This window comes from Sciurus carolinensis, chromosome 8 (assembly GCF_902686445.1).
Source record: "Sciurus carolinensis chromosome 8, mSciCar1.2, whole genome shotgun sequence".
NCBI lineage: Eukaryota > Metazoa > Chordata > Mammalia > Rodentia > Sciuridae > Sciurus > Sciurus carolinensis.
Genome location: NC_062220.1, coordinates 101817927 through 101840921, shown reverse-complemented (window position 1 = coordinate 101840921; position 22995 = coordinate 101817927). Strand labels below are relative to the sequence as shown.

The window sequence follows — 22995 nt, the reverse complement described above, 5'->3', positions numbered from 1 at the left end:
GATTGCATTTTAGAAAAGGAACTTCTTGAGATGTCCATTTCCCACCCCCAAAAGCCTGGTTGGGTAAAGCTGGGTCCTATCCTCTACCAGCTGGAAAGAGCTTGCAGCTCACCCATCACCACCTTTAAGGGCTTTCTGAAAGGAGAATGAAAATTAAACTGCACCCCCCCCCAAATTAAAATGGGGGTGTTATGGGTCAGCAGTTTTGCATGGTCTTGAAAGAAAAACCTGACAGCTGTAAGGCCTCCCTGTAGGCAACTGCTAGGCAAGTGCTCCTCCTACATTCCTAGCTTTGCTAGATTTTTTATTTTTTTTTAAGTATCCACCAAATCACCTCCGCTGCTCTCAGTTTTCCAAAATCATTCCCTGATGTAGTTCCAAATACAATGTGTGTCACTGTTAAGTGATCGCCCACTGTCAACCCCCAGGGTGGTCAGAACCTCCAGGTGGTTTCATCCTTATGTAAAGTAGCAATATAAACTTTCTATGAATATAAACATGTTTCCCTAGTAACAGTTTTGGGGGAAAATGTGGCAGGTTTCCATTTTAGCTTTTCATGAAATGTTGAGGAGGGGAAGGGGTTTTCTGAAGATGTGTCAGTAATTAAGCTGTAGATAATTTAAAAACATTTTTAGTTGCAGATGAACACAATACCTATCTGGTGCCGGGTATTGAACCCAGTGCCTCACACATTCTAGGTAAGTGCTCTGTCATTGAGCCACAACCCCAGATCCTAATTAACTTTCTTTGAAAGGTTTCCTCTGATGCCACAAGGCAAACTGCCTGCACTTAACATTTTGCATTCAAGTTAGCAGAACACTTCCTACAATGAAGTAACCCCTAAGAACTTTCATATCTTAGTGTTTCCTTAGCACAGGGCTGATTATATTTCTTCCTTTTACCACCATATCCTAGAGCCTCAAACTCCCTCCCTTATACCTTAGTTCACTTGCCTTCCCAGCTTTCTACCCTCTCAAAAATGGGATCCTAATCAGGAATAATGACATATTGAAAGGAGCCTCTAGTTGTAACACCTGAAAAGATGTAATATTTTTAAAAAGTTAAAATTTTAGTTTCCATCATGTTCAAATCCTGCTGTAATTTTCAAATATTAGGTGGAACTCAGTTATTTCCCTGTCTACTCTAATTCGACATGTTCTAAAAGAGCATACTATTTGACAGGTAAAGGAGCACTTGTTTTTATTTGTATTTGACATTGTTCAAAAGGAGATAGAGACAGAGAAGTCCTTACCTAAGGCTTGATTCTACAGATTCAGTGATTCTGGAATAGCACCATTCCCCAATTGCTTTTGAGAAATATCTTTATTTTAAACTTCAGGAAAGTGAACATAAAAACATACATCTCTTCACTAAAGGTGCACACATACTGTTCAAGCACTGAAACAGAAAACCTATACTGCTCAAAGATGAAATCCTGAAACTTGCTATCTCAGAAAGAGAACAAAAATTTGGAGAGTATGGGCTACATGCATTATTAGTATAGATATTTTAAGAAAGAGAATACTGCCCTTGTTAGAGGGGATCCACATTCTTACCAACCGTGAACTTGTGACAGACAAACCTGAGCAGCATAGTTCACCAGCAGATGCTGGAGGACAAGAAGTTTACCAAGGAAGCTGAGAAGTTCCTAAGCCTCCTCCTCCTCCTCTTCCTCCTCCTCGAAGTCTCCTAGTTCCTCGGCGGTGGCGTCCTGGTACTGCTGGTACTCGGACACCAGGTCGTTCATGTTGCTCTCGGCCTCGGTGAACTCCATCTCGTCCATGCCCTCGCCCGTGTACCAGTGCAGGAAGGCCTTGCGACGGAACATGGCGGTGAACTGCTCCGAGATGCGCTTGAAGAGCTCCTGGATGGCGGTGTTGTTGCCGATGAAGGTGGCTGACATCTTGAGGCCGCGGGGCGGGATGTCGCACACGGCAGTCTTCACATTGTGGGGGATCCAGTCCACGAAGTAGCTGCTGTTTTTGTTCTGCATGTTGAGCATCTGCTCGTCCACCTCCTTCATGGACATGCGGCCTCGGAAGATGGCAGCCACTGCCAGGTAGCGGCCGTGGCGGGGGTCGCAGGCGGCCATCATGTTCTTGGCATCGAACATCTGCTGGGTGAGCTCGGGCACCGTCAGGGCACGGTACTGCATGCTGCCCCGGCTGGTCAGGGGCGAGAAGCCGGGCATGAAGAAGTGCAGGCGCGGGAAGGGCACCATGTTCACCGCCAGTTTTCGCAGGTCTGCGTTCAGCTGGCCAGGGAAGCGCAGGCACGTGGTGACCCCGCTCATGGTGGCCGACACCAGGTGGTTGAGGTCGCCGTATGTGGGGGTGGTCAGCTTCAGGGTGCGGAAGCAGATGTCATACAGGGCCTCGTTGTCAATGCAGAAGGTTTCATCTGTGTTCTCCACCAGCTGATGGACAGACAGGGTGGCATTGTAGGGCTCCACCACCGTGTCCGACACCTTGGGCGAGGGCATGACGCTGAAGGTGTTCATGATGCGGTCTGGGTACTCCTCCCGGATCTTACTGATGAGCAGGGTGCCCATGCCCGACCCAGTGCCACCCCCAAGTGAGTGGGTCAGCTGGAAGCCCTGCAGACAGTCACAGCTTTCTGACTCCTTCCTCACCACATCCAGGACGGAGTCCACCAGCTCTGCTCCCTCTGTGTAGTGGCCCTTGGCCCAGTTATTCCCTGCACCACTCTGACCTACCAGAGGGAAAGAGAATATTAGACACAAATATACAAGGATTCTGGATGTTGTCATTTGCCATGTGGAGAAGGTAGGACTAGTCAGTCTTAGGAAACAAAAACATATCTAAAAGGTGAACTATCTGGAAGACTGAATGTATCAGTGACCCTCCAAAATGCTGGGGATCATCCTACTGTTAAAAAGCAAGTTGAGGAAGAGAAAACAAAATTCAGCTGCTTCTCAAATTAAGGAAACAGTGTTCAGTAGTCTAATGAAGTAGAATTAGACAAGGGGAAGGTGCAGTATGATCAGAGGGGAAGAGGGGCTCTAGGCATTTGTCTATAACATGGTGTTCTTTTGGCCTTTGTAGCCTTAAAGGGGCTAATTGTTGTCACTGGTCCCTTGAAGTTACCTGTAGCCTATTAAGACTCATTAGAAGCTTTTCTTGTTTTTGAGTCTTTCCCTTCAGAGGCTGCTGTAATGAAAGCTGACATTAACCCCTGAGCTGTTCAGAGCGACTAGAGAGAGATATGCCCCCCAAACCATGGTCTGGAAGGGGTTAGGCCAGGACTGGGGCCATCTGTGGACACAGCATCACCTGGGCACTGAACACCGAGAACTGTGAAGTGTGTGACTGTTAGGAAGAAGGCGAGTCATGGTCCCATGGACCATGAGGACATACCAAACACATAGTTGTCTGGCCTGAATATTTGGCCAAATGGTCCGGATCTCACTGAGTCCACTGTTCCTGGCTCCAGGTCCACCAGGATGGCCCGAGGAACATATTTGTTGCCTGTAGGAACGAAAGCTGACTTACACCTGTGCTTGGAAATGAATCATGGGTAAGGTCCTAGTTCTGTATAGGTTTCACAGAAGAATTCATTACAGATGATTCCAACATTTCAAACAAAGGAAACAAACAAACAAAAAAAAATGCTGAGCATGCTCAGTCATGTGGAAAATATAAAAAGACTATTAAGGACCTATGAAGTCTATTTTTTGAGGTTGACATTTTATATGAACGTGCAAAAAATGCATTTTTATGCTCCCAGGACATTTCCTCTGCTACAGTATGGGTAGCAAGTTTAATATGCCTATACTCACCAGCTGCTTCATTGTAGTACACATTGATTCTCTCCAGCTGTAAGTCACTATCTCCATGGTAACTACCAGTGGGGTCAATGCCATGCTCATCACTGATGACCTCCCAAAACTGAAATGAAACAAAAATCACCCTATTGCCCGCATCCTATCACTAGATGGCCTTAGAATAGTGGTCAGACAGTTGAGTCCCAGACTAAGATCAGAGAGCTGCTGGCCTCTATTTCTCATATCAGTTGCTTCCTGTGGGCTTGGAAATCTGCAGAGCAGGAGCCATATATAGTCACGGATTGAAGGATGGGAAGAACATTAGAAAAGGGGGCAACACAGATCCTCTTCTGGGAAGCAGTGAGGTTGTCACTTCAGGCAAGTTAAATGTCTGAATCCCTGCTGATGAATTGGTCCCTGGATGGGTTCTAGCAGGATCAAGAATCAAATGGCCCCACTCCTGGCACAAACCCCAGGCTGATTTAAGAGCACAGGTTGATGCCAGCAATGTTCACGTTCGCTTCTGGATCCTAACCCTGGCAGGGAATAGGTGAGTGAAGGTAGGCACAAGCTTGGGAGGGCATCTGAGTGGCAGGGGAAGCAACCAGCCATCATGAGGAAAACTGCCCACAAAGGGCAGTCCCTAGGTAATTTAAAGGGCACCCAAGGCACCCATAACTGCATCACCACACTCATGGTCACAGGTTGTGCCAGCCTGGCACACAAGGAAGCCTAAGATGCCACTTCCCTCCTGAATTCATTCTCATTCTTGGGGACCTTGGCTCTGGCCTTGTGTTGCAGGGTCCACTCCCCAGCGACATGCCCACCTTGGCTCCGATCTGGTTGCCACATTGGCCTGCCTGGATGTGCACGATTTCACGCATGATGCCGAAAGTGGGTGAAGGAACAGAGTTGAAGACCACGTTGGAGCGGACGAAGGCCAGAGGGCTTGGTTTAGTGGAGAGCTGCATTGGCCAGCAGCTCTCCTTTATATTCTGGGACCCCGCCCAGACCCAGGGATGTAATGGTGGGCGGGGAAATGAGCAGTAACAGATGAAAGGGATTCAAGTTTAAGGAGCAAAAATGCCTCTGTAAAACCCAAGGTGATGCCCTCATCATGAATATGAATTCCACTTGCCATATTAAGACTTGGTCCAGATCACAGGTGGGAGTAAAAATCCAGTCACCTGTGAGGAGTCTCTGGGCTTTAGCTGTGTCTTGGATAGTTCTGTTTTAGGAAGTCAGACCTCTGAGTACTCCCAGCATGTAGGCAGGTGCCTCGGGCCTCTTCTCAGGCTGGGCATGGGTGTCCTAGACTCTCTGCTCCAACCTCTTTCTCCCTTGAACAAGCTTCTGGGCCCCCACTGGACAGCTCGTGCCAGGGATACTATTCCCAGCCATCCTGGGCATGGCTTCCACCTTCACCCCACCCCTGCCTCTAATTCCACACTACAGCACAGTGTTTACTAATAAATGAGCTTCTAAGTCACTTGTCTTATGATAAACACAGGTTCATCTTGTTTTGAAGACCATGATGTTTCCCCTCCCAAACAGTAGGAGGTGCGTGAGGTGAAATTGTAAGATGGTCTCAAGATTCACCCGACCTAAGTGCACACATCTTTTCCCAATTATTCAATCAAACACTAATATAGGTACTCCTATTAAGGATTTTTACAGTTATAATTCAGTTTCCCAAAGTGTTAACTTCAAGATAGGGAGCTTATATGTGCCTCCTCTAATCAAATGAGCCTATTTATTGATTTGTGTGTTTTGGTACTAGGGATTGAACCCAGGATCAGTGAACCACTGTGCCACATCCACAGCCCTTTTGATTTATAATTTTGAGATGGGTTCTCGCTAAGTTGCTTAGGGCCTCACTAAGTTGCTGAGACTGACTTTGAACTTCTGACCCTCTTGCCTGAGCCTCCTGAGTCCTTGGGATTCTAGGCATGTGCCGCAGTGACAGGCCTGATGAGCTCTTTGAAAGCAAAGAATTTTCTCCCACTGGTGACAGAAAAGTATGTGTATTTTTAGAAGTGGAGACCTCTTCTGATGGCTAAAAGGATGGGCTACCATGTTGTGGAAGGGGCCACGTGACAGGGAATAGTAAGTAGTCTCCAGGAGTGGGGAACAACCTCTGTGAACAGCCAGCAAAAACAAGAATCTGAAGGCCCATGGCTGTGAGAAACTGGATCTTGCTGAGCTCCAGAGCACAGGGTGGCCCAGGCTTGTTAGTCATGTTAGGCCCTGAGCAGAGGACCCAGCATTCCTGTTGAACTCCTGATCCCTGGACTGTGAACATGTCAATTTCTGCTGCTGAGTTAGTGGCAACTTGTTACACAGAAAGAGAAAACTATTACAGTTGTTCTTCAGCATCCATGGGGAATTGGTTCCAGGATACCTGGGATATTCACAGCTCAAAATGTTAAAGTTTCTAATATAAAATTGTATAGTATTCACATGGAATATACGCGCTATAACTTAGATATTAGGTATCCCCCAAAAGGTGATATGTGAGACAATGCAAGAAGGTTCAGAAGAGAAATTCTTGGAAAATAAAAGCCATACCCCAATCAGGGAATTAATCACCTGATGGGATTTACTGAGTGGTAACTGAAGGCAGGTGGTGTGTGGCTGGAGGAGGTGGGCATGGGGGCATGGCTCTGGTGTCCATTTTGTATCTGGCAAGTGGAGTCTCTATCTCTGCTTCTTGATCATCATGTGACCTTCATCATGGTCTTCCATCATGATGTCCTATCTCACTTTGAGCCCCAAGGAATGGAGCCAGATGTCTAGGAACTAAGACCTCTGAAACTTGCAGTCCTGCCTCAGCCTCCCTAACCACTGTAATTACTGGTATGCACCACCACATGGGGCCTGGATGGCATTTTTAAAAGTATTTTTTAAAAAAAATATTTTTAGTTGGCAATGGACCTTTATTTTATTTACTTATTTGTTTATATGTGGTGCTGAGAATCAAATCCAGTGCCTCGCACATGCTAGGCAAGCGCTCTGCCACTGAGCCATAACCCCAGCCCTTAAAGTATTTTTTAAAGTGTGTATGTGGACAATCCAAAGTATTTTTCTCCTATAATTATATTTCTGATTATGCTAGTAGCATTCATAATATTAAAATTTCCTGTATTTCTTCTGTGGGAAAACACTGCTATTTGTTGACATGTTGCATGGTTGCATATCATGGCCCTCAGATGTGGGGCCTGAAAGTGGCAAGGTAGAATGCTGTAGAACAGTGTGAAGGGTAACTAAGAAAGTCAATTCGGGACTTGGTGTGTTTTGGGGTATTTATGTGGGTCATGAGGTTTCTACTGGTGTATAAGAAATAGTCTTCGATTAGCTCAAAACAACATGCATTAACTGTTAGCTTTTGTGATTCAGGAGTCCTGCTGGTCTAAATGTCCAGACATTCTGAACATCTCTGAGGCCCACACCACATGCTTCTTGTGAAAGATTTTGTATCAGAGTATTTTTTTTGTTGTTGTTGTTTCCTAATTTTGTTAGTTATTGTCATGGGTTATTACTATTTATTTATTTATTGGTATGGGGTATTCAATCCTGGGGCACTCTACCACTGGCCTATATCCCCATTCATTTTTTTTTTTTTTTTTGAGTCAGATTGTCACTAAATTGCCAAGGCTTGCTTCAAACTTACTGCTGCAACTAACAGATCCAACTAGCACAATTGTAGAGGAGGAAAAGTTTATTTGAGAACTCACGGTTTCAGAGGTCTTAGTCCATAGAAGTCCAGTTCCATTCCTCAGGGCTCAAAGTGAGGCAGAACATCATGGCAGAAGAGTGTGGCAGAGGGAACCAGCTCACATGACTATCAGGAAGGAGGGAGAGGTCTCCACTTGCCAGATACAAATATACACCCAAAAGCCACACCCCAATTCCCACCTCCTCCAGCTACACCCTACAACTTCAGTTACCACTCAGTTAATCCCTATAGGGGATTTATTCACACACTGGGTTAAGACTCTCACGACCTAATCATTTCTCCTCTGAACCTTCTTGTATTGTCTCACATGTGAGCTTTTTGGGGGACATCTCACATCCAAATCATACCATCATGGACAGACACAAATATATGTGGTCTATGTTAGTGACATAGCTCACTCACAACACTCAATTCCTGAGTTGCTGGGATTTCTGGAGTGCGCCACTGCACCTGGCTAAGGATTTTCTGTCAGAGAAACGCCACATTGTACCTGAAACATAGTAAGAGACATTACATCTCAAACATCTACCAGTACAAACAGAATCCTGGCTGACCAGCAAACCAGGCAAAAACGCATGTAAATATAAAAGTCGTCCACTTTATGCTTTGAAAATAACCCTTGCTGCTCTGCCACTGTGACTTATTTTTAAAATGGACATGTTTCTTTGTGTTCTGGGAGGTAGGGGAGGGGGAGGATTACTTTTCTTCCTCATCCTAGGCAGAGTTATCTGTCCTTGAGTGCACACCCACCATAGGAATGAAGTAATTCAGATTGGGGGTGGCACCAGAAGATCTAAGAAATGACTGAACAAGTGAATTACAACTCCAGACAGAGAATACATGGAATGTTGCCTTTGAATCACCTCTTAAAAAACCCTCTGTTCTCCCTGATGGGAAGAATCACAACCTCTGGGTCAGAAGTCCCCCGTTGTTTCTCCTTTGTTAGCAAAGCAATAAAACTTCTTTTTCCTTTTTCTCAAAACAGGATTCTTGTTATTGTGTTGGCATCTGAAACAAGGACCAAGCTTTCAGTAACAGGCTGTTGCTGGGGATTGTCAGCAACAGCCTTCATTCTTTGTTGTATTTACTGTTGCATGTCAAACAAGGTGTTTCTCAAGATTTCAGTCCTAGATAACAATTCCCTTTCCTGTGTAATGATGGGAGTATTGTCCAGGGTTTAGGTCAGCCTGAGTTAGAATTACTGTTTGATGACTGTTGTTCTAAGATCTTAGGTATGTTTCAAAATGGTGTGGCCTATTTCAAATTCTCCCTAACACTCTCCTGCAAACTGCTCCTGGTAAAAGGGCTAGGGTTGGGTAGCTCAGTGGTAGACCTCTTGCTTAGAATGTGGGAGGCCCTCAGTTCAATGCCCACTACAAAACAAAACAAACCCCCAATTAAAGAGTTGATACAAGGATGGGTGGATGGAACTTGGGAGAACACTGCTGTTTAAATTGGCAGGAATATGACCTACGATCCTTCCCTGTGTCTTTACTGCAACACATACATAAGAGTAGTGTTTCCAGCTGATTAATATAATCCATTGGAGGTGTATAAATCAGTTTAGTGAGAACAAACAACTTTAAATGGGTCGGAAGAGAGTTACCATAAGAATTTCTTGTTCCTTAGAAAAGTTCAAGTAAAGTAAGAGATGTGATCTTTCAAGCCTTAGAAAACACGCGTACAAACTAGAGGTGGGTTCTATAACCGCAATAATTTTCAGTGAGATACACAGTGCACAATGTGTTGAATTGCCAAGTCAGATTTAAGGAAGAAGCAAAATTCCACATCACAAGAGTAGTCCAGAACCATCTGGTCCTGGTCTCAGGGCGATGAGACTGAAGTCTTGGGAATGACCACAAAGCCCTTTGAGCTTGAAGGACCTGCGCAGAGACACCTGGGAAACCGAGTCCAACCCGCTTCTGACCTCTGCAGCACAAGCCCCCAACAGACCTCGGCGTTTCTTCTGGGCATGTGCCGCCCCTCCTAATCCCGCCATCTTTCGAAAGTGAAGTCCTGACCTAGGGGTTTTCACAGCGCTGGTCCGGGTCCCGCAAAGTCGGTGTGGTGCTGGGAAAGGAGCCTCGGGCCTTGAGACGCAGGCCAGGTGCCCCCCAGGTAGGTGCCGGCTGCAACCTCCGTGGGTCTTCGCGGTCGGAGCTGAGCGGGTCTGGAAGGGGACTCTGGGGAGTACTCAGCCGGGATCGGGGGACTCGGGCTGTGCGCTCATGTTTGCTCTGTGGGAGAGGCTGCACTGCCAGGAGGCCCGGGTCACTGCAGGTGTCCCGGCGGTGGTTCCAAAAGCTCCGCGACGCAGATGGTGGAGTCGGGATGGCGATGTGGGGCGGGTTGCGCTCTGCAGGCGTCCTGCGCTGGGAGGTGTGCGGTGTGATTTCACACCCAGCTTTGTTGCTGAAGGAGCCTGTCACTCATCTACGCGACTTAACTTGTCAGCTGTGAGTTGGGGGATATTAACAATGCTAGTAATGTTCGCAAGTGGAAGAGAAGTACTTATGAAGCGTGCAGACTGACTCTTACCATGCGGCTGTTGTATTTGTGGAGTTTCTTTGTGTGTCTTCAGCAAGTGACGTTCCTGGTCCTCTCCTGTTTCGTGTAACTGCCCAGCGCTCCTGGTTAGAGGCTTCGGAAGGTTTTATATAGGACCTATTTCCAGGGACATTGAGTTCTATAAGGAAGTTGGGGTATAGATTACAGTCCCATTTCTTTTGGAACAAAATAGGTGTTCCAAAGTTTGAAGGAGTGTATCGTATGCGTAGGAATCCCATCTGAGGAACACTCTTGTGGCATGAACCTAGTCACCAGCATTTCGAATTAGAGGCAGAGTGTCCCAGAGAAGCGAAGATGCTAGTTTTGCATGGCCCAAGCAATTATCCTATTGCCTAGAGAGAACTACCTTCGGAGGCTGCTACTACCTTCTCCAAACACTATAAACAACTTTGTGTTCATGGAGCATTTGGACCAACTTTCAAGGGAGAGAGGTGAGCTGTACTGAGAAAGATGGACAATGGCCTGGGAAATGTAACATTTCTTATTGGAGGGATCCTACAGGTGTGCACCGTAGTGGGGGGGGGTACTCCGTTACATTTGAATGGATCTGTTTATAGCTCTCTCTAGACACACCCACTCCTTCAATATTCCCTCATTGTTTCCATCTTGGAGACTCACTTAAACCTGGATTATCATCAAATTTGTTATCTGTAGATACACTAATGATCCCTCCATCCTGTTATTTTTGGTAGCACAGAGATTGTTTGCTAAAGTACTTTTCCTTTTTAAGAAAGACAGAAAGGAAAGATGGCTTCAAAGAGATAAGGGACTTGTCTGGGATTGCGTAATATGTAAGTATCTGGTACATCTTGCTTTTTTGGCTAATGTTACCTGTTTTGTATAATTAACTCAAAAGGGCCTTTGTTAGTTTGTGAGATCATTTTTGTGACTCCAGCCGATTTAACCAGCACATTGCTTTAAGATTTATCCAGTGTTTGCTTTCATTTGCAGTGCTGAGGATCCAAATTCAGGGCCTCCCACATGAGAGGCAGTCACACATAACACTGAGTTATAGCCCCCAGCCCTGGAACATTGCTTTAAACTACATTTCCTTTCTTATCCACAGTGTATTCTGTGCATTTTGTGACCCAAAATGGTTGATAACAGATGTTTCCCTCTTAATGTCATTAAAGATTCTAAGTCCTGCAGGAAAATGATAGTGACTTTTAATAAATTGTTTATAGGGGGAAAATCAGATTACATTATACCCGAATTACAAAATAGTAAAATGTAAATAAAACAGTACAATGCTAATGGATAAGTAACAGCATTATGTTAGTGTAAGACACTTAAAACTATACTCAACGTCCAAACTTTGTTTGAATTATGTCTCAACCACACTGATGTCTATCTAGTTGACCATGATTGTGCTTTTCAAAATTTGTACATGTTATGATGTTTTCTAATTGCATTTGGTGTGTTTGGAGACTTTCTTCTCACTCCCAAAAAGGTTAAAAAATGTATTATAAGTCCTGAATTAGGCATTGCTGTGAAAAAAAAAAATCACGAAAAATGTATTGACTGAAGAACCATTTGATTTGATCACATTCCTGTGGGTGAACATTTAGCCTGGTCTCAGCTAGGAAATCCTTGGGTTCTTACTGCCTGGGATCACATGCAGGTGTTAGTCACCTGGTGCCTTGAACGAGGCTGGTTGGTTCAAGATGGCTTCACTCCCATTTCTGGTAGTGTGTGCTGACTGTTGCCTGTATGCCCAGTAGGGTGGTCCCAGGCTTCTTCATGACTGTGTCCAAGAAAGCAAGCACCAGTAAGCAAATACTTTTCAAACTTAGGTTTGCATCACATTGAGTGATGTCTTCTTGGCAAAAGCAAGTCAAATGCCTCAAGCCCAGGTTATTATCAGTGGGGAGTAGAAGAGAGTGTAGATACATGCCTCATTTGGAACCATTACTGAAACATATAGCACACGCACAAAAAAAAAATATATTATGTTTTTTAAAAAAATATTTTAGTTGTAGATGAACACAGTACCTTTATTTTATTTTTTTATTTTTATGTGTACTGAGGATTGAACCCAGTGCCTCACACATGCTAGACAAGTGCTCCACTATTGAGCCACATCCCTAGTCCGATTCTGTATGTTTTCGTCCTTTGTGAGCATGGGCAAGAAATATTGAGTTGCAACACACACATTCTGCATGAAAATTAGGTATATGAAAGCAGGAAATATTGTAGTGGAATGCTCCTGTGGATTCCTGTGTGGGTATTAAAAGAATAGTTCATCTAGCCCAAGAGCATTTCTATAACATTCATTTTAGTGAAGGTATAGTGTTTCTTTGGCTTAAAGTATTAAGCTATTTCTTTAGGGAACATTAATCATTGCTAAATCAGTTGATAATGTATGTTTTCATTAATCCACTAATACATTTGTTGTCTAATCTCTGCCAATTGAAAGACTTGTGAGTACATTTTGAATGGGATCTGTTGCCCTATCTCATTGATGGGGCTGTTCTCTTACTGAGAATTTTTGTCATTGTTCTTTTCTTTTTTTTCTCTTTCCAGTTAGTGTGTAGAGTGCTTTGAGCAGGAGAATCTAGGACCAAACATTGCCTGTGCTGTCCTGACTGCTTCCCTTGCCTTTTGGCAGTCATACCTCCAGCATCCTCTGCATGTTTTCAAGAGAAACCAAACCTGAGTAAATCTCTGGTGAGTTGTTATTTTCTTGTTTATTTTACATCATATGTTGGGAGCTTTATGAAGTCCAGGAATTAAAATGGAATTGTAGAAATGAGTCAAATTCAGCATCAGGGATGTGTACATATATAAGGTAGAACTGGCATAGAGATAAGGGAGAGTCATCTTTCCTGCCTCTGATGCTTGAGATTAACCCATGGGTGCATATCACTGAGCTACATCCCCAGCTTTTTTATTTTTTATTTTAAGGCATGGTCTTGCTAAGGTGCCCTGACTGTGAAATTGTGATCCTCCTGCCTCAGCTTGCAGCTTGCAGATATTGCATATATAAACCATCGCACCAGCTACAGGCAGGTTTTGAGAACTGAAAGACACCTATGTTGAGTAGAATTTGTCTTTCTGATGCCTGACACAATGCATTCACTTTTGCTACATGATTTGAAAAGAACCTGAGAGAAGTGCATGCTCACCTTTGGTGGGACTTAACAATTTAACATCAAAAACTGAAAACATTAACTTCATTAGTCATGGAGACGATGCTGTGGCGAGTTTTTTCACTAACAGTCTTGGAAATAAACACTTCTAACATTCTGCAGTGGAAACAGCTGGTTCTAAAGGAAAACTGTCTTAAGGTTTTTCTGGAGTTACTAAAATAGTGTGGTCCTAGGCAGGTTTTGGAAGGCTGTATCTGATTTGTGGATTGTCTGGAGGATTCTTCTCCCACAAGTCATTCACTAACTCTCCGTACACATCTCAGCCCATCTACATACACTGTTTAAAGTCATTTTCTGGCAAATATTCCCCTTGTTCATTTATACTTTATCCTACTCAATGCTGTCTTAGTTCAGTTGTTCATAAGTTTATTAATCTAAAGTGTAGTTGAATCCAGAGTCCCTTGCCATATTAGAAATCACTGCCTGTGATTTACTCCTGGAAATTCTTTGTCAGTTACTGTCACAGCCTCTGTCGTGATGCCTTTATTCTCTCTTTCCCTGAATTCTCCCATTTCTGCATGTTAACATAGCTCATCCAAGTGCTCCATCCTGGGCTCCATTTTTCTCACTCTACGGTTCTCCTTGATGGATTTGGCTTCCTGTGGTTTGCACTCCTGTTTCTGTCCAGTGTGGACCTGTGCCCCAGCACTTCACCTCCCTGTTGACTCTCCAAGGGGCACGTCAAGTCCAACAGATCCAAAATGAAAACCGATCTTTTTCTTACATATAGATCACCTCTGCTATGGTTTAGATATTAGGTGTCCTCCAAAAGCCATGTGAAACAATGCAAGAAAGTTTAGAGGCAAAACATTAGGTTTATGAGATCCTTAACCTAATCAGTACAATAATCCTTGATAGGGATTAACTGGGTGTAACTGTGGACAAGTAGGATATGGCTGAAGGAGGTGGGTTCCTGAGGGCATGCCTTTGGGGTTTATATTTTGTCCTTGTTGAGCAAAGCAGTCTCTGCTTCCTGGTGGCCATGTCCTGACTTTCCCCCAGCAGAGTCTTCCACCATGATGTTCTGCCACGCCTTGGTCCCAAAGCAGTGGAGCCGGCTGTCTGTAGACTGAGACCTCACATTACTCTTCCTCTAAAATTGTTCTTGTTAGCTCTTTTGGGCACAACAGTGAAAAAGCTGGCTAAAATAACGTCCATCTTGCCAATGATGCAGCCCTAAAAAAACGAGGTTTTTCCTGGATTTGTCTCTTCCTCATACAATCCCAGTATATGGGAGGAACTGGTCATGCTCATGAACAAACATGATAACTACAGAAATGCCATTCCTGGCAAGACCTGAAGGCCGCTCAGTGATGCCGTTCAGTCCCCTGGGTGGTGCAGCTCTGTAGCACAGGTGGTGGCTTCCTCAGGAGTCCAGTGGAGCAAGAAGGCAGGAGTTAGTGGGTCCCATGGAAAGGCCACTAGAAAGTCGTGCAGAAAATGAAAACAAGAACAGTTTTTCTAATTGGTACCTTGTCTTCATAAAAATTTGTGATGTTGTAGTGATTCTGTGTGGGGTTTTTAAAAAATATTTTTAGTTGTAATTGGACATAATGTCTTTATTTTATTTATATGTTTTTATTTTTTGTGGTGTTGAGGATTGAACCCATGCCTCACATGTGCTAGGCTAGTGCTCTACCCCTGAGCTATACCCCAACCCTCTATGTGGAGTTTTTATAATTCACAGTTGTGTTGTTACAGTTAAAAAATTCTTATGTTTTCAAAGTCTTTCAAAGACTGCATTTAATTTCTCTGCTATTTCATCTAACCATTTAACCATGGATAAGGAAAAATGGATGTGTGACATGGTTGTGTTTATGGACTATAACTCTAGTTCATAATTGGGTAAGAATAAAACCTCATTGGGCTGGGGCTGTGGCTTAGTGGCAGAGCGCTTGCCTAGCATGTGTCAGAATCTGGGTTCAATATTTAGCACTGTACACAAAAAAATAATTTTTTAAAAAAAGAATTAAAGAATGAAACCTCATGAACTGAACATTTAAATTCATTATTATATTTTGAGATATAACAAAATGTGAAGTAATCTTTATTTATTTTGAACTGAATTTTAAATCAAAACCTTCACATTCCATGTTTCAAACTAAAGTACTGTTTATGATCTGTAATGAGTTTTAAGGTGTTCCGATTATCTTCTGCATGTTAAAGTCCCCCACTTACTGGCTTAAACTTACTGGCTTAGACAGGAATTCTCATTATGAGTAACCATGTGTTGTCAGGAACTGCACAGGGGAGTGTAGGTTTGCTGTTTATCCCAGTCTTTCCCCTAAAAGATCATAAAAAAAAAAAGATTTTAGAGCTCACCATTGAGTTATTGTCAACTATGTACTTTTAATATTGAGGTTGTTTCTATGTATTCCTAGTTTGAGTGTTTTTTGGCAGGGGGAGGTGGTGAAAACTTTGGGATATAGGGCCTAATTGCAGAAAGTAGGTTACTGATGGCACATGATAGAAGGGTAAATCTTGCCCCTAGTCGTTTCCTCTCTCTGCTTCATAGCCATCATGATGTGAGTAGTTTGCTCCAACACATTTTTACCTAGCAACATGTTGTGGTCCATCGCAGGCCCCAAAACAATTGTAGACTAAATACTTGGAAACAGAGGGTCAAAACAAATCTTTACTCCTTTTAGTTTGTTTATGTGAGGTATTTTGTTACAGTGACTGAAATCTGGCTAACATAGAATATTGGTAACAAGAATTGGGATTGTTGCTTTGACTGGATCTGACCATTGGAATCAGAAACCTTTGGAACTGGTTTGTAGGAGTTTGGAAAGGTTTAGAGATGCAGGGTCGAGAAGCCCTGGAACTCTGAAGGTAGAGCTTAGTGGGCAATTCTTCTATGAGATCAGAAGACCAGAATCCTCACTGAAATGCATATAAAGTATAGTATGCATATAGTAAAGACTATGCTTATGAGGTTTCAGATAGGAATTAGAACTCTGTTGGAATAGAGGCCGTTTCTGTTACATTCCTAGTGAAGAACTTGTCTGTATTTCGTTTGTGCACTGAGATTTTGTGTGAGGCCGAGCATAAAGGTGATGGGCTAATTAATTTGGAAGAGGAAATTTCAAGGCAGCACAGCATTCAGACAGTGCCTTCTTGGGCATTGCTGGCTGCTCTTAGCCCGATTTATTGTGGAAGTTGAGAGAGAAGAGTAGCGTGGAAAGATTTACAGACTTGTAGTTTGACCAAAAATGCAGCAAATGTGAAATGAGGTCTGAGGAAGGGGTGTTTGCTGAAGACATTAGGACCATTAAAAGAAGCCAAGTACTTTGTAGCAGGAGAGTAAGAAAGATGGCTTGAGAGCATCTCAGGAATCAACAAGACCTACTGTAATAAAATAACCTAGAGTGAGAAATTTATAAACAATATGAATTTATTGCTCACTGTTCTGGAATCTTTAGAGTCCAAGAGCCCCAGCAGAATGGATGTGTGGTGAGGGCCTTTTCTTTATAGATGGCCCTGTGTGCTGTTACACCCCTGGCAAAAGGGGTGAAAAAGCTACCTTAGGCTTCTTATCATGGTATTAATCCTGTTTACTGGTGCTGTGCCTTCATGGACTAATCACCTCCTCAAAGCCCTACCTCTGATTACTACTACAGCGGGGATTAGGTTTCAACATATGAATTTTGGAAAGACACAAACATTTACACCATATTAAAGGGCTCTGTAGCCAGGTGTCGTGGCACATGTCTGTAATCCCAGTGGTTCAGGAGGCTGAGGCAGGAGGATCTCAAGTTCAAAGCCAGCCTCAACAACTTAGTGAGACCCTGTCTCTAAATAAATAAAAATAAAAAGGGATGTTCCTCGGTGGTTAAGTGCCCCTAGGTTCAATCCCTAGTACCCTCCTCCTTCCTAAAAAAGGGCTCTGTGTTCCTATGAATAGTTGTTGGTGTTTGAGGGAACCTCTTCATGTGGAATGAGTTTCATAAAATTTCTCTGTTTCTTCTCCCTTTTTAAAGAACAGGATGTCTAAGGTAGGCTGGAGTTGGGCATTTTTCTTCTCCTTTGTGGATGACTTTTCTGGAGTTCCCTTCCCCTTAGTCACTTATGCTCTGATAATACTACATCAAATATAGATCTTAAGTAGTATTTCCCAAGTGCAGCCTTTGTTAAGAGGAAGAGAATGCTCTAGTGTACTGCCAAATGATTTGCCTTCCTCCCCCGCCCCCACAGGTATAAGCAGAAAAGGGGTGTTTTCTCAAATATTTTCTGTAGCATCCTGGAGGTAAATTTCATAGCATTGTGGGGGTGCTTCAATAACTGGGTTCCAGTGGAAATTTAACTCTTGAGTGTTACTTACAATGAGTCTCCAGCAGTTAATCACTTACAGTTCATGTTTTTCTCCTGGGGAACTGGTTCCCATGCTTGTTTTGGCTAGTGATTCTCTTGTCCTATAAGCCATAATTATTTCCTCCACTTACCTATGTCTAGCCATGAGGGTACAGTTTGCTGAGTGTCTTCTTACTTTTATATACAAGAAAATTTATTGATTTTTTTTTTTTGTCTCTTAAGTTCTTTACTTGGTTTAAGAATGGAAAGCTGTCTTTCATATTTCCATCACTGAGAAAAAATATCCTGAGGTCATCAACTTAAAAGGAGGAAAGTTTTATTTTGGCTCATAGTTTAGGAGGTTGCAATTTATGGTGGATTCACCCAATTGCTTTTGGGCCTGTGGCATATGGCGGTGGAAGCTAGCCAGGATGCTGGAACAGGCCAGGGTCCCGGTGTCCCCTCCAATTACAGGACTCTGATAATCTAACTTCTACTTATTAAGCCCCACCTCTTAATCCACCCCTTCTTATAAACTTGAGCCTTTCACACATGGGCATTTGGGGTACACTGCATACTAAAACAACTTCCAGGCTCTTTACATGTTGAACTGCATACTAGGATGGTAATTTTTACAGTGTCATCTGAATGTCTGTGCAGACAGTCTAAAGAATTTATCTCTGTAGCAGTATGTGTATGATAAACTATTTTAGTAGTGTTCTTAATGTTGAATTTTCCTCTATCCATGGGATAAAATCAAATTCTTTCCTGTTCTTTACACTTTTATTTCTCTGCTTTTATCAACATGTATAATTTCCTTGGATTCTTCTCCTGTTACTTTTCTTCTTCAATCTCTTACATTGTCTTCAAGCCATTTTATTCACTCTGATGACTTTAGGCAACAGTTAAATTCTGTTACTTTCTAAATTTTTAACATTCAGCTTGCTTCTCTCCTGGACTCTCCAAAATCTCATATGGTTTATAATTGCCTTTTGGACATTCCACATCTGGGACCTCAGGATTTCGATATGATATGTTCAAGTATGTGTTACTTTTGCCATCATATTCTCCTTCTGTTTTCCAAATTCTCTTTATAGCACCAGTGTCTAATTAGCAGCACACATGCAGGAACCTGGAAGTAAAACGTCTGTTTTTATCTTCTGTTCAGCAAGTTAGTGTGAAATTCTGTTCCTGCCTTTTCTTTTTGATCCTTTTTTTGGATTACTTATTTCGTGTTCCTACTTCTGTGTTTCCTGATGTAGTCCATCCATGTCTCTTTTCTGATTTCTTCCCTTAGATCCTTCATTAACCCTTTCCAGTTTTTTTTTTTTTTTTTTTAGGGAAAAAGTACTGAAATGTAGAACTTCTTAATTAACTGGCCTGTTCTTCCAAGATCTCACTGTTTACACCCTGTGGTTTGAAAAGTGGTGGTGCTCAGGCTGGAGTGGACATAAACACTCCTTTGGCATGCAGGAAGGGAACATTAGGATGCCTGTATACATGCTTTTCATTTGTAGGTAATTATAAACAATGGTGCTTTAAGTTTCTTGTTGGAATTTGTTCAGTATTTAAGGGTAGAATCACTCACTCTGTAATCTCTTCCTTCATTGTTGCGTTTATGTGTATCGTGATCCAGGTTCCTTCACCTGGATTCAGTTCTGGGTAGCCAGATGTGTGGTGCTTGTGTGCTAGTGACTGCACTCCTTCTGTCACCTGATAGTGATGAGAACACACAGTTGATCCATGGCAGAGCTAAATGTTTTTGGTTTTTCAATGAGGGACAATCTTAGAGTACAAAATGGAACTGTATTCTCCTTCCTCGCTTTATCTACATGGAAGCTGTGTCTAGTTCATCAAAGAAATTATTGTGGGTTGCCTTCATACCAATTGGTAAGTGTCTTGAACAAGCAAAATTGTACTCATACTTTAATCCCCAGCAATAAGGTTGATTTTAGATCCAGAAGGTAAGCTGGATAATAGCATTAGTACTAATTAATAAAGTGACGCGTGACTTTAATCTTAACTACTTAGGAGACTATGACTGGAGGATCATAAGTTCCAGTCCAGCATGTTCAACTTATCAAGACCCTATCTCAAAATGAAATGAACAGGGCTGGGTTTGTATCTCAGTGGTAGAGTGCTTGCCTAACGTGTGTAATGCTGTGAGCACGATTCCCAGTAGTAAAGATAAAGTATTTCATTAAAAGGGAAGGATAGTGTATGATTTTTCTTTTTCCTGCTATGTAGAGTACAGAGCAAGCTGCACCTATATAAAAGTCGCATAACCACCACCCACAGCAATACAAAAGCCAGAACTCCCAAATTCTAGTTCTTTTGATTAGGACTGATGAGTTGAGAAATTACCATTACAGGTACTAGTGTCATTTGAAGATGTGGCTGTGGACTTCACCTGGGAGGAGTGGCAGGACCTGGATGATACCCAGAGGGGACCCTGTACAGGAATGTGATCTTGGAGACCTACAGCTCCCTGGTGTCGCTGGGTGAGTGAAACTCTGCAGAAGAAACCCTTTCTTCATGGTAAACACGTGAGCACTTGTAGGGTTTAATGCTACTGAGGTGTAAGATTCCAGTCTATGAAAAATGTAATTGTGTACCCATCTCTAAAAGGTTTACACTGGCTTCTTCAGCCCCTGAAACTGAACTCTTGTCATTCTTTAAAGAATGACAAACTTAATAGTTTGGTCCTAAGTTATTTCCTATTAACAGGGCATTGCATCACCAAACCTGAAGTGATCTTGAAGCTGGAGCAAGGAGCAGAGCCATGGATAGAGAACTCCCAAATGAGAGCATCAGTGAGTGCATACTGGGCAGGGAGGTCCTGAAGAGGAGAGCTAGGCAGATGTTGGCCATGTTGTGCTGTCTTCACCAGCTTTTCCCCAGGTCCCAGACCTGAGGACAGCTGCTCTGTATGCATAAAACATGTGCAACATAATCACCAAGGAGGACTCTAACATATATTTCCATCTTCAGTTTTGCTAAATATTCTCTTATCTTTACACCAAATCTAATCTCCTAGACATTTCTTAGACATTTTTCTTTGATATCTACTTTTTCTGGATTCTCTGTTATCTCTTATCCTCCATTCTCATGGACTTTTTTTGCTGTCAGACATTTCTTCATAAATTTATTTATGCTTCAGCACATCCTAGTGGAGCAGATCTTTAGTACTGGTGATTTTACATTTGTACTTGTGACAGCAATGATGGAGATTCTGTAGCTGTCATAGAATTTATTTATGATATTATTCAAACAAGAAGTTAATATATATTGAGTAGTCAGTTAAGAACTGTGAAGAATATTTAACCAGAATGAGACAAAGAGAAACAGGAAATGTTATAATTTAAAAAGGATGGTCAGAGAAGACAGTCTTAGGGTGATTTGTTGTTTGTTAGTTGATATATTTTTATGGTCCTGGCCATAAAATCCAGGTCCTTGTGCATACTTGTCAAGCACTTTTCAAATAAGTTATATTCTTAGGGGAATTATTAATGTTTACACCGGTATTGTTTCAGCTACTGGTTTCAAAAATTTGCATGTAATACATGGATTGATTTTTTAAAATATATATATTTGCAAGTAGATATCAGTCTTGGAGATGTAAATTTGGAAATTTGATAGTGTAAATGTGGTGAAGTTATTCTTAGAAATTCAACAAAGGATTCCAAAGAAAATGAGAGAAGTTCAGAGTTACATTTGAGAACCAGGATATCAGAAATCATCAAAGTGGGGATCCAATATAAGAGCATGGAAAAGGGTGGTCTTGGACTTGGGGAAGAGCCAGGAAATTCTGGTCTGAAGCACAACAGAACCAAGGGTTTACTTTGAGCTGACATTTTGGGGAGTAGAATCTGAAGTTAGCCTTTCCCTCTTCTCTTTGTGGTTATCATTCTAAAAAACATACACAATGATAAATGTACAGAAGTCTCCGTTTTCCATAGAACTAGTAAAACTGCTGACACTGCAGTGCATGAGATTATATTCCTCAAAAGCAGTGGGTTATTAACCAATTGGTACATGTCTCAGGAATTGTGGGGAAAACTCCAGGGCTGTTGATCTCAGAAGGAACTAGATCAACACTTTCCAGAGATTGTAGGCACCAAAGTTGGAGTGTCCAAGGTAGGACTCCGAAGCTTCCTGTACTTTTTTTGGTTCTGAGAACCAGAGGAAACCAGGTTAAATTAGCAATTGGTAGAAAACTGTCCTTTTCTAGAGTGTAAAACAATTTTATATTTAGAAAACTCCCAGATGCTCATAGTCTTTCCCCAGGGGAAAATGAAATCTAAATGTAGATACAAAACACTTTCCATTACCCATGTTCCTTCTCTAGGTGGCAGTCATTTGAATTGACTCACTCTGCAAGTAGCTGGTCATGGAAATTCTTGCCACCTTCAAAGCAGAATAATGAGAAGAATTTCAGCAGGAGACACCCACAATTGTTATTTTTAAAAAGTAGAAGTAAATAACAGGGAAAACTAATGGCAAGGTATAAGAACTCAGTGAAGAATTATTGCAAGACGTAGCTGAATATTTTAACCAAATATTTCTTCATGAAATAAACGCAGAAAAACAGTTGTGCACTAGAAAAGCTACCAGTGTAATTTATTTAAATGAAGTCAGTAGGAAGAAAATGCAAAAAACGTATAAACTAATACCTGTTGTGAATTTTTATAAAATTTTATGCCAATAGGATATGCTCATACATATACATGAGCATTCCATAGAAATATTTAAGCCAGGTGTGATGACCCTTGCCTTTAGTAATCCCAGCCTCTTGGGAAGCTGAGGCTGGATGATCACAAGATCAAGACCAGCCTGGGGAACTTGGTGGGACCGTCTCAAAAACATAAATGGCTGTAGATGTGGCCCAGTGGAAGAGTGCTTGCCTACCATGCATGAAACCTTGGGTTCCATCCCAACTGTCACATGAATAAGAAGAAATGCTTTGATGTAGTTCATAGGTGTGTTCTTTTTTCCCTCATTTTAGATGTGCAGAAAGTGGATGACATAATTGAGACTAACCAGGAAAGGCAAGACAGCCATTTCTGGCATGATGGAGTCAACACCAACAACATGTCCATGGAAAAGAGAGTTGAATTAGAAAATACTTATTATTTGATCTCAAATTGTATTTCAGATTTGATTGTAAATAATGGAAAGTACTCAAGAATGAAACCTGGGGGAGTTTAATATATGTCAGAACTCTCAGCTCTCTACTGAGCCTGAAGAGATGCATTCTGGAGAGAAACCCAATGATGACTATAACATGACTGGGAAATTCCTCAGATGCCCTCAATATTTTGATCAGCATCCCAAGATTCACCCTAGGCAGCAAAATTTTGAATATAGTGGAGAAGGGAAAGTTTTCAACAAAGAGGCAGCAGCATTGAAAAAGCTTATTACATCTAAGAGTGTTCAGATTTGAGAGATTTCCAGTAACCATATTGAAT

General features: G+C 42.3%; 1 protein-coding gene and 1 pseudogene across 1 annotated transcript; one reads left to right on the top strand and one right to left on the bottom strand.

The window, feature by feature from the left end:
* Positions 1-1648: 1648 nt before the first annotated feature.
* On the bottom strand, positions 1649-4668 carry LOC124990586 (tubulin beta chain-like). The gene is made up of 4 exons (XM_047560732.1): positions 4612-4668; positions 3800-3908; positions 3378-3488; positions 1649-2712 (listed from the first exon to the last, which is right to left on the bottom strand). The coding sequence occupies exons 1-4, from the start codon at positions 4666-4668 to the stop codon at positions 1649-1651; spliced, it is 1341 nt and encodes a 446-aa protein (XP_047416688.1).
* A 1-nt stretch (position 4669) lies between these two features.
* LOC124991372 (zinc finger protein 157-like) lies at positions 4670-22970 on the top strand (annotated as a pseudogene).
* Positions 22971-22995: the final 25 nt, after the last annotated feature.